This window comes from Loxodonta africana, chromosome 22, assembly GCF_030014295.1.
Source record: "Loxodonta africana isolate mLoxAfr1 chromosome 22, mLoxAfr1.hap2, whole genome shotgun sequence".
Lineage (NCBI taxonomy): Eukaryota > Metazoa > Chordata > Mammalia > Proboscidea > Elephantidae > Loxodonta > Loxodonta africana.
The window spans coordinates 39239498-39255472 of record NC_087363.1 but is presented as its reverse complement, the minus strand read 5'-3'; the positions used below and the strand labels follow the sequence as shown (position 1 = coordinate 39255472).

At 42.6% G+C, this 15975-nt stretch overlaps 1 protein-coding gene across 2 annotated transcripts in view; it reads left to right on the top strand.

Moving 5' to 3' along the window:
- Nucleotides 1–13649: 13649 nt before the first annotated feature.
- Nucleotides 13650–15975, top strand: part of CAND2 (cullin associated and neddylation dissociated 2 (putative)) — a 43256-nt gene continuing 40930 nt past the window's right edge. For both annotated transcript variants that reach the window (XM_010589956.3, XM_064274858.1), the window contains exon 1: nt 13650–13717. In XM_010589956.3, coding sequence (XP_010588258.2) covers nt 13650–13717 — 68 coding nt within the window. The remainder of the gene's footprint in view (nt 13718–15975) is intronic.

Genomic DNA, 15975 nt, shown 5'->3' with positions numbered 1-15975 from the left:
AAATTGACAACAGCAACTCGAAAGATTAAATAGGAACCTTAGCGGGCAAGGAGGAACAACTTGGAAAAGGAGGGTGAGAATGGTTGCACACCTTGAAGAATGTAATGTCACTGAATTATACGTGTGGAATTTGTGTATGTTTTGCTGTGTATATTCTCAACTACAGCAAAATAAAAAAATAATAAATTATAAAGAACAAAACAAGGAAACCTAAGGGAATTCACTGCCAGATCTCCCCTGCAAGAAATGTTAAAAGAAGTTCTTCAGGGAGAAGGAAATGATATAGATGAGAAATTCAGATCTACATAAAGACAGGAAGAGCATCAGAAAAGAAATAAGTGAGAGTAAAATAAAATATATTTTTTATTTGTAATTGATTTAAAAGATAACTGTTTAAAGTAAAATAATAATGCATTTGGTGATTATACTATACGAGTAAGCAAAATGAATAAGAGCAATATCATAAGGGGCAGAAGGGAGGAGCTGGGAACACTTATACTACATGTGAAGCAATCTAGTATTATTTGAAGGTGAGCTTAAATTAGTTAAAAAATGGATAGTGCAGACTCGAGGGCAACCATTTAAAAAAAATTTTTTAAAGAAATATGATTGATATGCTAAGAAAGGAGAGAAGATGGAATTATATAAAACCTTTGACTAAAACCAGAGAAGGCAGAAAAAGAGAGGTGGGGGAGGAAAACAGAACAAAGGAATAGAAAATAGTTTCAAATTGGTTCTGGATATTAACCCACTATGAATATGAATGGTTTAAAAATACAAAAGACATTTTCAGAGTGGATAAAAAACAAGACCTAACTATGCCTTCTCTACAAGAAGTCTACTTTAAATATAAAGATTCAGATAGGTTAAAAAGAAAGGGACGGAAAAAGACATGCCTTGCTAAAGCTAATCAAAAGAAAGCCAAATGTTAATGTCAGAGAAAGCAGATTTAAGAACAAGGAAAATTATCAGAGATAAAGAGGGGCATTATGTAATGATAAAAGGGTCAATTCTTTAATAAGACATAACAATTTTAAATGTGTCAAAACATGTGAGTCAAGAACTGATAGAATTGCAACAAGAAATAGACAAATCCATTATTATAGTTAAAGACTTCAATACCTTTTTATCAGTAACTGACAGATCCATCAGGTTGAAAATCACTATGGTATAGTTGAACTAAAGAGCACTGTCAATCAACTGGATCTAATTGACATTTATAGAGTATTTCACCCAATGACAGCAGTATACACTTTCTTCTCAAGCTCACATAGAATATTCACCAAGACAGACCACATTCTGGGCCATAAAACACACCTCAATAAATTTAAAAGAACAGAAATCATACAAAGTACACTCTAAGACCACAGTGGAATTAAACTAGAAATCAACACCAGAAAGATAAATAAAAAATTCCCAATAGTTGGAGATTAAAGAACACATTTCTAAATTATGCATTGGTCAAAGAAGTCTTAAGGGAAACCTAAAAAATATTTTAAATTACACAAAAATACAGCTTATCAAAATTTATGGGATGCACCCACTTTGGAGAGTGGCTTCTGGGGTCTTAAACACCAGCAAGCGGCCATCTAAGATGCATCAATGGGTCTCAAACCACCTGGAGCAAAGGAGAATGAAGAACACAAAAGACACAAGGTAATTACGAGCCCAAGAGGCAGAAAGGGCCACATAAACAGAGACTACATCAGCCTGAGACCAGAAGAACTAGACAGTGCCCAGCTAAAACAGATGACTGCCCTGACAGGGAACACAACAGAGAACCCCTGAGGGAGCAGGAGAGCACTGGGATGCAGACTTCAAATTCTCGTAAAAAGACCAGACTTAATGGTCTGACTGAGACTAGAAGGACCCCAGAGGTCATAGTCCCCAGACCTTCTATTAGCCCAGGACAGGAACCATTCCCAAAGCCAACTCTTCAGACAGGGACTGGACTGGACTATGGGATAGAAAATGATACTGGTGAAGAGTGAACCTCTTGGATCAAGTAGACTCATGAGACTATGTTGGCATCCCCTATCTGGAGAGGAGATGAGAGGGCAGAGGGGGTCAGAAGCTGGCCGAACGGACATGAAAATAGAGAGTGGAGGGAAAGAGTGTGCTGTCTCATTAGGGGGAGACCAATTAGGAGTGAGAGACTGACTCGATTTGTAAACTTTCGCTTAAAGCATGATAAAATTTTTTTTTTTAATTTATGAGATGCAGCAAAAGCAATTTTTAGAGGGACATTTATAGCATTAATTTCATACATTAGAATGGAAGAAAGAGCCAAGATCATAATCTAAGTTTCCATTTTATAAAATTAGAGAAAGAATAGAAATTTAAGCCTAGAGTAAGCAGAAGACATAATAAAAATTAGAGCAGAAATAAATGAAATGGTAACAGAAAAAGAATAGACAAAGTCAACAAAACCAAAAGCCGTTTCTGTGGGAAAAAAAAAAGATAAATCTCTAGCCAGGATAAGCAAGGAAAAAAAAGAGAGAACACAAAGATATTAGAAATAGAAGAGAGGTCATCACAACTGATCTCATGAACATTGGATAATCAATGAAGATTATAAATAACTCTGTGCTCACATATTTGATAATGCAGATGAAATGGACCAATTCCTTGAAAGATACAAACTACCAAAATTCAGAAAAGGAGAAACAGATTATCCGAATGATCTATTAAAGAAATTGAATCAATAATTAATAACCTTCCAAAAAAGAAAACATCAAGCACAGTTAGTTTCCCTGATGAATTCTACTAAACATTTAAGAAAGAAATAATACCAACTCTCTGCAATCTCTTCCAGAAAACAGAAGCAGAGAGAACTCTTCCTGACTTATTCTATGAAGCCAGTATTACCCTACTACCAAACAAAGACATTCCAAAAACGAAATCTGTGGACAAACAGCTCTCATCACAGAGATGGAAAAAATCCTCAATAAAATATTAGCAAATTGAATCTAACAATGTATAAACATAACCAAGTAGGATTTATTGCAGGTGTGCAAGGCAGCGTCAGCATTCAAAAACCCATTAATGTAGCTGACCACATTAATAGGCTAAAGAAGAAAAATCATGTGATCATATCAATTGATACAGAAAAGACATTTCACAAAATCTAATACTCCTTCATGTAAAACCTCTCAGCAAATTAGGAATGAAGGGAAACTTTCTCAACTTGATAAAGAACACCTACAAAAAACCTGCAGCTAACATCATACTTAATAGTGAGAAACTGGATGCTTTCCTCCTGAGATCAAGAACGAGGCAAGGATGTCCTTTCTCGTCATTCCTGTTCAACATTTAACTGGAAGTCCTAGCTAGTGCAATATACAACAAGAAAAGGAAACAAAAAGTATACAGATTGTGAAGGAAGAAATAAAATTATCTTTGTTCACAGATAACATGATTATCTACGTAGTTTAGAATCTCCAAGAAATGACAAAAACAAACAACTGTTACTAATAAGCAATTATAGCAAGATTACATACAAAAATCAATTGCTTTCCAATATACCCATCCACTACCGTTGAATTGATTCTAACTCATAGCAACCCCATAGTGTTTCCGAGGCTGTAAATCTCTGTTGAAGGAGTCTGCTACATCTGTCTCCCGCTGACCCATTGGTGGTTTCAAACTGGTGACCTCTTGGTTAACAGTCTATCGCTTTGACCACTGCACCACCAGGGCTCTTTCCAATATACCAGCAAGGTACAATTAGAATTGGAAATTTAAAAACCAATATTATTTACAATAACCCCATTGCCATTGAACCAATTCTGACTCATAGCAACCCTATAGGACAGAGTAGAACTGCCCCATAGGGTTTCCAAGGCCGTAAATCTTTACAGGAGCAGACTGCCACATCTTTCTCCCACAGAGCGGCTGCTAGGTTTGAACCACTAACCTTTCTGCTAGCAGCCAAGCGCTTTAACCACTGCACCACGAGAGCCCATTTATTATTTACAATTTGCTCCACCCAAAAAAGAAATACTTATGTACAACTCCAACAAAATATGCGCTGGATCTATCTGCAGAAAACTACAAATTCTGTTAAAAGAAGCAAAGAAGACTTAAATAAATGTAGAGATAGTCTGTGTTCATTAATTGGAAGACTTATTATTATTGAGATGTCAATTCTTCCCAACCTGATCTATCGTTTCAACAGAATCCCAGCAAGTTATTTTGCAGATATCAACAAAATGATTCTAAATTTTATGTGGACAGGCAAAAGTCTCAGCCGACACAATATTGCAGAAGAAGGTCAAAGGACTGGCACTACTGGGCTTCAAGACTATAAAGCTACGCTAATCAAGACAGTGTGGCATTGATGGAAAAATAGACACATAGATCAATGGAACAGAATGGACAGCCCAGTAAGGGACCACACAAAGTCAACTAATCTTTGACAAAGGAGCACAGGCAATTCAATGGGGAAAGGATAGCCTTCTCAACAAAACGGTGCTGGAACAGCTGAGCATTGGATGCAAAAAAAAAAACTCAAAATGAATTACCGACCTAGATGTAAAATACAAAACTATAAAACTTTTAGAAGACAATGTAGAAGGAAATCTAGGCTATCTTTCGTTTGGCAACGAGTTTTTAGATACAATACCTAAAGCATGATCCATGAAAGAAAATATTAGTAAGTTGAATTTTATTAAAATTAAAAACTTCTGCTCTGCAAAAGATGCTGTTAAGAGAATGAAGAGACAAGCCACAGACTGGAAGAAAATATTTGCCAAACACACACCTAATAAAGGGTTGCCATGAGTTGGAACTGACTCTACAGCAACAGTTTTGTGTTTTTTTTTAATCCAAAATATGCAATGAACTCTTAAAACTCCACAATAAGAAACCAAACAACCCAATTAAAAAGTAGTCATACGATCTGGATACCTCACCAAAGAAGATATGGAGATGTTGTTGTTGTTGTTAGGTGCCATCGAGTCGGTTCCGACTCATAGTGACCCTATGCGTAACAGAATGAAACACTGCCTGGTCCTGAGCCATCCTTACAACTGTTGCTACGCTTGAGCTCATTGTTGCAGCCACTGTGTCAATCCACCTCATTGAGGGTCTTCCTCTTTTCCGCTGACCCTGTACTCTGCCAAGCATGATGTCCTTCTGCAGGGACTGATCCCTCCTGACAACATGTTCAAAGTATGTAAGACGCAGTCTCGTCATCCTTGCTTCTAAGGAGCATTCTGGTTGTACTTCTTGTAAGACAGATTTGTTCGTTCATTTGGCAGTCCATGGTATATTCAACATTCTTTGCCAACACCACAATTCAAAGGCATCAGTTCTTCTTCCGTCTTCCTTATTCATTGTCCAGCTTTCACATGCATATGATGTGATTGAAAATACCATGGCTTGGGTCAGGCACACCTTAGTCTTCAAGGTGACATCTTTGCTTTTCAACACTTTAAAGAGGTCCTCTGCAGCAGATTTACCCAATGCAACGCGTCTTTTGATTTCTTGACTGCTGCTTCCATGGCTGTTGATTGTGGATCCAAGCAGAATGAAATCCTTCACAACTTCAATCTTTTCTCCATTTATCATGATGTTGCTCATTGGTCCAGTTGTGAGGATTTTTGTTTTCTTTATGTTGAGGTGTAATCCATACTGAAGGCTGTGGTCTTTGATCTTCATTAGTAAGTGCTTCAAATCCTCTTCACTTTCAGCAAGCAAGGTTGTGTCATCTGCATAACGCAGGTTGTTAATGAGTCTTCCCCCAATCCTGATGCCCCGTTCTTCTTTATATAGTCCAGCTTCTAGGATTATTTGCTTAGCATACAGACTGAATAGGTATGGTGAAAGAATACAACCCTGACGCACACCTCTCCTGACTTTAAACCAATCAGTAACCCCTTGTTCTGTACGAACAACCACCTCTTGATCTACGTAAAGGTTCCTCATGAGCACAATTAAGTGCTCGGGAATTCCCATTCCTTGGAATGGTATCCATAGTTTGTTATGATCTACACAGTCGAATGCCTTTGCATAGTCAATAAAACACAGGTAAACATCCTTCTGGTATTCTCTGCTTTCAGCCAGGATCCATCTGACATCAGCAATGATATCCCTGGTTCCACATCCTCTTCTGAAACCGGCCTGAATTCCTGGAAGTTCCCTGTCGATATACTGCTACAGCCGTTTTTGAATGATCTTCAGCAAAATTTTGCTTGCGTGCGATATTAATGATATTGTTCTATAATTTCCACATTTGGCTGGATCACCTTTCTTGGGAATAGGGATAAATATGGATCTCTTCCAGTCAGTTGTCCAGGAAGCTGTCTTCCATATTTCTTGGCATAGACCTCCAGTGCTGCATCTGTTTATTGAAACATCTCAATTGATAGTCCATCAATTCCTGGAGCCTTGTTTTTCACCAATACCTTCAGAGCAGCTTGGACTCCTTCCTTCAGTACCGTTGGTTCCTGATCATATGCAACCTCTTGAAATGGTTGAACATCGACTAATTCTTTTTGGTATAATGACTCTGTGTATTCCTTCTATCTTCTTTTGATGCTTCCTGCGTCATTTAATATTTTCCCCATGGAACCCTTCACTATTGCAACTCGGGGCTTGAATTTTTTCTTCAGTTCTTTCAGCTTGAGAAACGCCGAGCTTGTTCTTCCCTTTTGGCTTTCCATCCTCCAGCTCTTTACACATGTCATTATAATATTTTACTTTTTCTTCCATAGACGCCCTTTGAAATCTTCTGTTCAGTTCTTTTACTTCATCAACTCTTCCTATTGCTTTAGCTGCTCGACGTTCGAGAACAAGTTTCAGCGTCTCCTCTGACATCCATCTTGGCCTTTTCTTTCTTTCCTGTCTTTTCAATGACCTCTTGCTTTCTTCATGGATGATATCCTTGATGTCATTCCACAATTCATCTGGTCTTCGGTCATTAGTGTTCAATGCGTCAAATCTGTTCTTTAGATGGTCTCTAAATTCAGACGGGATATGCTCAAGGTCATATTTTGGCTTTCGTGGACTTGCTCTGATTTTCTTCAGTTTCAGCTTGAACTTGCAAGTGAGCAATTGATGGTCTGTTCCGCAGTCAGCCCCTGGCCTTGTTCTGACTGATGGTATTGAGCTTTTCCATCGTCTCTTTCCACAGATGTAGTCAATTTGATTTCTGCGCATCCCATCTGGCGAGGTCCATGTGTATAGTTGCCGTTTATGTTGGTGAAAGAAGGTATTTGCAATGAAGAAGTCATTGGTCTTGCAAAATTCTATCATTCAATCTCCGGCATTGTTTCTACCACCAAGGCCATATTTTCAAACTACTGATCCTTCTTCTTTGTTTCCAACTTTCACATTCCAATCGCCAGCAATTATCAATGCATCTTGATTGCATGTTTGATCAATTTCAGACTGTAGCAGCTGATAAAAATCTTCTATTTCTTCATCTTTGGCCCTAGTGGTTGGTGCATAAATTTGAATAATAGTTGTATTAACTGGTCTTCCTTGTAGGCGTATGGATATTATCCTATCACTGACAGCATTATACTTCAGGATAGATCTTGAAATGTTCTTTTTGACGATGAATGCAACACCATTCCTCTTCGAGCTGTCATTCCCAGCATAGTAGACTGTATGGTTGTCCAACTCAAAATGACCAATACCAGTCCATTTCAGCTCACTAATGTCTAGGATATCAATGTTTATGCGTTCCATTTCATTTATGATGATTTCCAATTTTCCTAGATTCATACTTCGTACATGCTAAAAAAAAAAAAAAAAAAACTAGTGCCATCGTACATGCTAGATTCCGATTATTAATGGATGTTTGCAGCTGTTTCTTCTCATTTTGAGTCGTGCCACATCAGCAAATGAAGCTCCCAAAAACTTTACTCCATCCATGTCATTAAGGTCGACTAGGAGGCAGCTCTTCCCCAGTCATCTTTTGAGTGCCTTCCAACCTGGGGGGCTCATTTCCCAGCACTGTATCAGAGAATGTTCCGCTGCTATTCATAAGGTTTTCACTGGCTAATGCTTTTCAGAAGTAGACTGCCGGGTCCTTTTTCCTAGTCTGTCTTAGTCTGGAAGCTCAGCTGAAACCTGTCTTCCATGGGTGACCCTGCTGGTATCTGAATACCGGTGGCATAGCTTCCAGCTTCACAGCAACACACAAGCCCCCACAGTACAACAAACTGACAGACACGTGGGGGGATATGCAGATATTGCGTATAAAAGATGCTCAACAACAAACGTCATTAGGTAATTGCAGATGAAAACAATGAGATACCATTACCCACCTATTAAAAAAAAAAAAAGCCCATTGCCATCGACTCAATTCTGACTCATAGTGACCCCATACGACAAAGCAGAACTACCCCATAGAGTTTCCAAGGAGCGCCTGGTGGATTTAAACTGCCATCCTTTTGGTTAGCAGCTTTAGCTCCTAACCACTACATCACCAGGGTTTCCCATTCACCTGTAGATACTCACCTATCAGAATGGCTAAAATCCAAAAATACTGACAACATCAAATGCTGATAAGGATGTGGAGTAACAGGAACTCTCATTCATTGCTGGTAGGAATACAAAATGGTACAGCCACTTTGGAAGACAGTAAACATAAGCTTACCCTTTGATCCAGCAATCAATCATGTTTCCAGGTATTTACTCCAATAAGTTGAAATCTTATGTCCACACAAAAACCTGCACACAAAAATTGATAGCAACTTTATTCATAATTGCCAAAAAATTGGAAGCAACCACATTGTCCTTCAATAGGTGAATGGATAAATAAATTGGGATATCCACACAATGGAATATATACAGTGATAAAAAGAAATGAGCTATCAAGCCACAAAAAGACACAAAAAACAAAAGCCAAAGCCATTGCTTATGAATCAATTCTGACTCACAGCGACCCTATAAAAAGACATGGAGGAACTTTAAATGCATATTGCTAAGTGAAAGAAGTCAGTCTGAAGGACCACATGCTGCATGATTCCAAATATATGACATTTTGGAACAGGCAAAACTATGTTGTTGTTGCTGTTAGGTGGTGTCAAGTCGGTTCTGACTCTTAGCGACCCTATGGACAACGGAACGAAATACTGCCCAGGCCTGCACCAGCCTCACAATCCTTGCTATGTTTGAGCCCATTGTTGGAGCCACTGTGTCAATCCATCTCGTTGATGGTCCTCCTCTTTTTTCGCTGACCCTCTAAAAAGTAGAGGGTTAAACTATAGACACAGTACAAAGATCGGTAATTGACAGAGTTTCAGGAAGAGAGGGGAAAGGAGGGGTGAATAGGTAGGATTCTGTATGATATTATAATGGTGAATACATGACGTCATACATTTGTCAAAATTCATAAAAATTTACAGGACAAAGAGCGAACCTTAATGTACACAAAGTGAAAAAAATTATTGAGGATATCAGGAGGTCCCAGGACGGAATGCAGACTATGACATAACAGTCTAACTGTACTATAAACATTTGAAAAAGCCCCACTGAATGGGAGGGGGGAAAAATTGCTGACCTAAGCAATTTTGGAAATGAGTGGAATCTGTAAAACAAAAGGCAAAAGAAGCTATACATAAGGACTATAGTTGATAAGAGTTGTTTCCCATAGGGCTTGTTGTTGTTATTAGGTGCTGCTGAGTTGATTTCACCTCATAGTGACCCGATGTGACAGTAGAACTGCCCCAGAGGGTCTTCTAGGTTATAATCTTTATGGGAGCAGATCACCAGAGTCTTTTCTTCTACGGAGCCTCTGGTTGGGTTTGAAGTGCCAACCTTCTTGTTAGAAGCCGAGTGCTTAACTATTATGCCACCAACGCTCCTTTGGTGTCTAATACCATTCTCCAATAAAAGGAAACTAAGTTCCATGGAGAAGTAGCTGATTTTAGGACTGCATCAGGAAATACACAAGATGAACCTGGAGTATCTTGTAGTGCTAGGAAAAAAAAAAAAGAAAAGAAAGAAAATGCTCAAAAAGGATAGGGCTTGTCAAGAGAACACAGGAGCCAACCTGAAGAAGCTTGCAACTGCCAAAGCTGAAATAATTTGAGCAAGGTGGCTGCTAATCAAAAGGTTGGTAGTTCAAATCCACCAGGTGCTCCTTGGAAATCCTATGGGGCAGTTCTAGTCAGTTCTATAGAGTCACTATGAGTCGGAATCAACTCGACAGCAACGGATATTGGGTTATAAGCCATAAAACAAAACGAATATCCATGAATTCATGCTGATATAAATAAATAAGTGAAAAAATAAACGGGAAAGAAGAGACATCTTTCCCTTTCAGAAGAATTTCAATTAATAAATGTAGAAGGAAACAGGGAAATAGAAAATTCCCATTAGGCAAACACCACTGTAATAATTGCATCAGTAAGATCTATCAATGATGCTAAAGTTAGTGGGTGAAAATTTGAGGAGAAACAGAACATTTGCATAGTTTCAAGTTACCTCCTCTAAGATATTCATTAATTACAAAAAGAAACATAATAACTTTATAGGAGAGAATTCCAGTTTAACCAAGACACTGTTTAGTCAATTGGTCAAGGTTAACATCACCATGACTAATGCATAATTGAAATCACGAACCCCCGATATCATGCACTGAAAAGACAACAACACTATTTCTGTTGTGTTCTTGCGAAAAAAAAAAAAAAAAAAACCTCAATCTAATCATGAGAAAACCCCAAACAAACCCAAACTGAGGAACATTCTGTAAAATAACAGGTCCGTTCTGTTTAAAAGTGTCACGGTCATTAAAAAAAAAAAAAGGAAAGACTGAGCGAGGAACTCTCACAGATTGGAGAAGACTAAACGTAATGCGGGATCCTGCATTGAATTCTGGACCAGAAAAAGGACATTAGTGGAAAAACTGGCGAAATTCGAGCTAGGTCTGTGATTTGGTTAATAGTGTTGTACTGATATTAATTTTCTGGTTTTGAAAATTGTAGCTTCGTAATGTAAGAGGTTAATATTAGGGAAAGAAGCCGGGTGAAAGGTATACAGAAACTCTCCGTACTATTTTGCCACTTTTTTGATAAGTCTAAAATTATCTGGGAGGCAGTAGTGGTTCAGTGGTAGAATTCTCACCTTCCATGAGGGAAAAAAAAAAAAAAAAATTTTTTTTTTTTTTTTAATGAGGGAAACCTGAGTTCAATTCCCAGCCAATGCACCTCATGCTCAGCCATTACCCATCTGTCAGTGTAGACCTGGATGTTGCCATGATGCTGAAAAGGTTTCTGTGGACTTTCTAGACTAAGATGGACTAGGAAGAAAGGCCTGGCAATCCACTTTTGAAAATCAGTCAGTGAAAGCCCTATGTTTCCACAATAGGCAAATGTATAGAGATCAAAGTTTATTAGTGGTTACCATGTGCAGGTGGGCGGGGAGGAAAAGGGGGAACTCACTGCTTAGGGGGCACTGAGCTAACATTAAAGGTGATGGGAAAAATTAGAAACGGATAATGGTAATGGTTGAACAACATGATAAACATATCTAATGCCACTTAATTGTACAAATGAAGGGTATTGAAATGGCAAATGACATAAAATCTTAACTCCTTACCTTGGCCTGTGAGGCAGACCATGATCTAGCCCCTGCCCACCTCTCGGAACTTACCTCCTTCCATAGAGGACTGAGGACATTCCAGCCACTGCCTTTTCTTAAATATACCAAGCTTGTTCTTATCTTGGAACCATTCCACTTGCTGTTCCCTCTGCCTGGGAAGGTCTTTGCCTGGCTACCTCCTTCTCATCTGTTTAAATCCAAGACCAAATGTCTCCTCCCAGTAAAAGGCCCCCCCTCACCATCTCAGCTAAGTAGCTTCTCCCACATTTTAGACATCCCTTATCCTACCACTCCCTTCCATTTTCTGTATAGTTGTTATTTTCCTTATCTATGGAGCCCTGGAAACCCTGGTGGCATAGTGGTTAAGAGCTACAGCTGCTAACCAAAAGGTCGGCAGTTCAAACCTACCAGGTGCTCCTTGGAAACTCTATGGGGCAATTCTACTCTGTCCTATAGGGTCACTATGAGTCGGACTCAACTCAGGGCAATAGGTTTGGTGGTTTTCGGTTCCTTATCTAATCGCTTAATACATGTCTCCTCCACTAGAGGGGCAGGGGCACACAGCTCTCTAGTCTCTGCTATGCCCCCACTGTCTAGAACTGCCCTGTCTAATACGGTAGCTATTAGCCCCATGTGGGTATTTAAATTTAAATTAGCTAAAATTTAAAAAATTAAGAATTCAGCCCCACAGTTGCACTAGTCACTTTTCAAGTACCCAATAGCCACATGCTGCTAGTGGCTATGACGCCAGGCAGCGTAGCTATAGAATATTTTTAACATCACAGAAAGTTCTATTGGACAGCGCTGATCTAGAACCTAGTTCCAGCACATAGCACACCAAAACCAAACCCACTGCCACCGAATAGAGTCTGACTCGTAGTGGCCCCTTTATGGAAGCAGACTGCTACATCTTTCTCCCTCAGAGCAGCTGGTGGGTTAGAACTGCTGAACTTTTGGTTAGCAGCCGAGTGCTTTAACCACTGCACCACCAGAGCTCCTTCTGGCACATAACAGGTACCCAATAAACACGTTAAATTAATAACTAAAAGATCTTGTTTATCCTCATCTTATGAGTGAGAAAAACATAGCTCAGAGAAGCTGCGTCACTACCCCAAGGCCACACAGCCAGAAAGTGGCCTAGCAAGGATTTGAACCCAGAGCTGTCTTGCTCCAAAGCACTGACTACCTTTACTAAGTCAGCAGTCACGTTACTGGTCTTCCTGATCTTCCTACAGATCCTCGACCCTGAGCTTGTACCTAACTATGGGCAGACTGTGGGACGCTTCAAGGAAAAGCTGTTGCCCAAAGCATTAAGGGATCTGGGATGAGTCTTGACTCCATCCTAGGTTTGTTGGCTATGTGATCCTGGGCCAGTCTCTTTGCCTCTCTGGGCCTCAGTTGCATCACTATAAAATGAGGGGCTGTTGGCCTGAGGGTTGAGGATGGCAGGCAGGGGACCTAGTGTGACTGGGTACACTCTCCAGACCTTGTTTGGCTCTGGGACAGGCCAGCATGGGAACTGGGGGCCTCCTGTGCCCCTTCTCCTCAGGTTGGCCTGACCTACAATAAAGAGCAGCCCCAGGTTCTTCAGTGCCTACTGTGTGCTTTTACAGATGAGAAAACAGAGAGGTAACTTGGCCAAAGGTATCAGGGAGTATACTGCAGAGCTGGGATTCGCACCATGCCTGCGACCATCGCATCCGAAGACTTCTGAACTGACATGTAGATTGTTTCATCCCCACTTTTGTCCCCGGACCGTGTTATGCCGGCAAGGTCCAGTGGCCCAGAGGGCGGCGCCAGGACTCACAGGAATCAGGGAAAAGGAGTAGACCGGTGATAGGTGGTGAGCTCCCCGTCTCTGGGGCTGTGCAAGCCGGTGCTGGGCGGTCTGAGGGGCAGAGGCAGAGGGCCGAGTGGAAGCTGTGCCCGGCCGGCTCCAGCCTCCGGGGCTGCCCGGGCTCCAGGCGGCGCCGCCGGGGCGGGGCGGGGGCTGCTATTTCTGTCTGCTGAGCGCAGCCCGCGGCCAGGCGGGGGAGGGGGCGCCCGCGCCGCCATATTCCCTCCCGCCGGCGGCCCCGCGGCGCGCAGCCACCATGAGCACCGCCGCCTTCCACATCTCCAGCCTTCTGGAGAAGATGACATCCAGCGACAAGGACTTCAGGTGCGCCCCGCGGCCCGGCCCCCGCCTCTCCGCCCCTCATTGAAACCCGGGGCCTTCTCCCCAGCGCAGCGCCGGCCCATCCCCCACGACCCAGCAGCCCCCCGCTTCTGCTCTCGGCAGTAACCCCCGGCCCTCCGCAAAGACCTGTCCTCTGCCTCCTCGTCTCCACAGACGCGCGGGCTTCTCGCCTTATTGCAGCCCTGCCACTTTCCCGTGACGCGAGTCCCTGCTGCCTCTCCCACCGTGCAAGCTTAGCCCTTGCCTCTTATCTTATCAAAGCCCCAACCCTGTCCCCGTGTCCCCTCCTCTCCTTTTTCATTATTTATGCCCAACCTTCAGCTCACTCCACTTGACACCCCGAGGCCCTCCGCCTCAACCCTTGCTGAAGTCCTCAGCCTCTCCCAGGGGATCCAAGCACCTGCCTCTTCTTCCCCCCTCCCCATTTAAACCTTGCCCCTTCCTGGGACCCCAAACCCAGCCAGACTTTTTCACTGATACCTTCAGCTCTGTCCCCTTCTCAAAATCACCCAGACCTCCTCCCTCCACTTCATCAGGGCCAGCCAATCCCCTCCCAGGTTTGCCAGACACAGCCTGAAGCCAGGGGCTGGGCAGGGTCTGCCTTTGCAGGCACAGGTAGGTAGGTGGAGGGGCTTCTAGGTTTTTCTGGTGAGGAAGCACTGACCCTTCCCCAACAGTTGTGCAGAGGCATAGGGAAGGTAAGAGCACCCAGGAGCGATCTCTAAATTTGTGCTCTGGAGCTCCCTTGGACTGGGGGGCAGGAGCAAAATGTTCCCCTTTAGCCCCCACTCACTATGCCTCTGTAGGTGTGCCCCATCTTTTCCTTCCCTCTAGGACCCCCCCCCCATTTCATCAATCCACTGTCACAGCGGGGAAGAATGGAGGAAACATCTGCTCCAACCCCTTTATCCTCAGGAGAAACTGAGGCCCAGGGAAGTGAAGGGATTGACTTGCAGTCACAGGCCAGTTCTGGATGCTGGGAGCTGAAAGGAGACCTTAGAGGCCAACATAGATACACCCACTTACTGAACCTTTTGTTACTTTATTCCCGTTTTACAGACATGGGAACCGAGGCTCAGATGAGTGAATGGCTTAGGTGCAGTCTCAAAGCTATAGGCTCCAATCCAGGTCAGTGTCTCACAGAGGCGGAGACTTTAGTGAGAACCTCCGACTCCAGCCCCCCCTCCGACAGATGAGGAGACTGAGGCCCTGCCCTCATGGTCTGACCCCTGCTACCTCCTGCAACCCTTTCCTCAACACCCCTCCAAAACCCCCCTCCCTCCCCCCACTTTAGTATATAGCCTTGGAGCCACATTTCTGTGTTCAAATCCTGGCTCCTTCTCTTACTGGCTCTGAGACCTTGGACAAGCTACTTGACTACTGAGCCTCAGCTTCTGTTTTTATAAAATGGAGATATGACAGTACTGACTTCATAGGGTTGGTTTGAGGTTGAAATGAGTTACCTTTTACCTGTTCCTCTCAAGCCGATTCCGGCTCATAACGACCCTATAGGACAGAGTAGAACTGCCCCATAGGGTTTTCAAGGAGTGGCTGGTGAATTCGAACTGGCACCATTTTGCTTAGCAGCAGTAGCTCTTAGCCACTATGCCAGCAGGAGTTAGTACATGTGAAGTGCTTAGAGTAGCAGGTCATACACAGTAAGCACTCAGCAGATCTTAGGATTCCCTGCAAACAGAAACCTGCCGTGCCCTCTCGCCTTCTAGAGCTTTGCTGAGAAGTTCTTTCCCCTTTCACCTGGCTAGCTCTTACTCAGTTGCCGCCTCTTTGGGATGTCTTCCTGATACCTACACTGGGTTATGCACCCACCCCACCCCCACAGCTCCCACAAATGCCCTCCACGTATGCTTGCCAAATCTTCTAATTGTCTGCCTTCTAGTGTCCTGGGAGACTCTGAGCTCCTGGACCACTGGTACTGTGCACTTTCTTTTCATGCCTTTAGAAACTGTCCTGGGTACACAGTAGGTGCTCAGTGAGTGAATGGACAGTAATGAACTCTGAATGAATGCTGGGTCCCAGGCTCCCTGCTGTGCTGGCCACTGTAATGTTTGGTAATGATTGTTCTTCCTGTTCTCCAGAGGCTTGCAGGGTGAAGTGACATGCCTAAGGCCACATAGCCATGCCTAAGGTCACATAGCTGGCCAGTGGCCGAGGCGGGATTTGTACCACTGCCCCTTGGGCTCCAGGTCCAGTCTTCAGGAGAGGAAAGAGCTTGGGTGCCA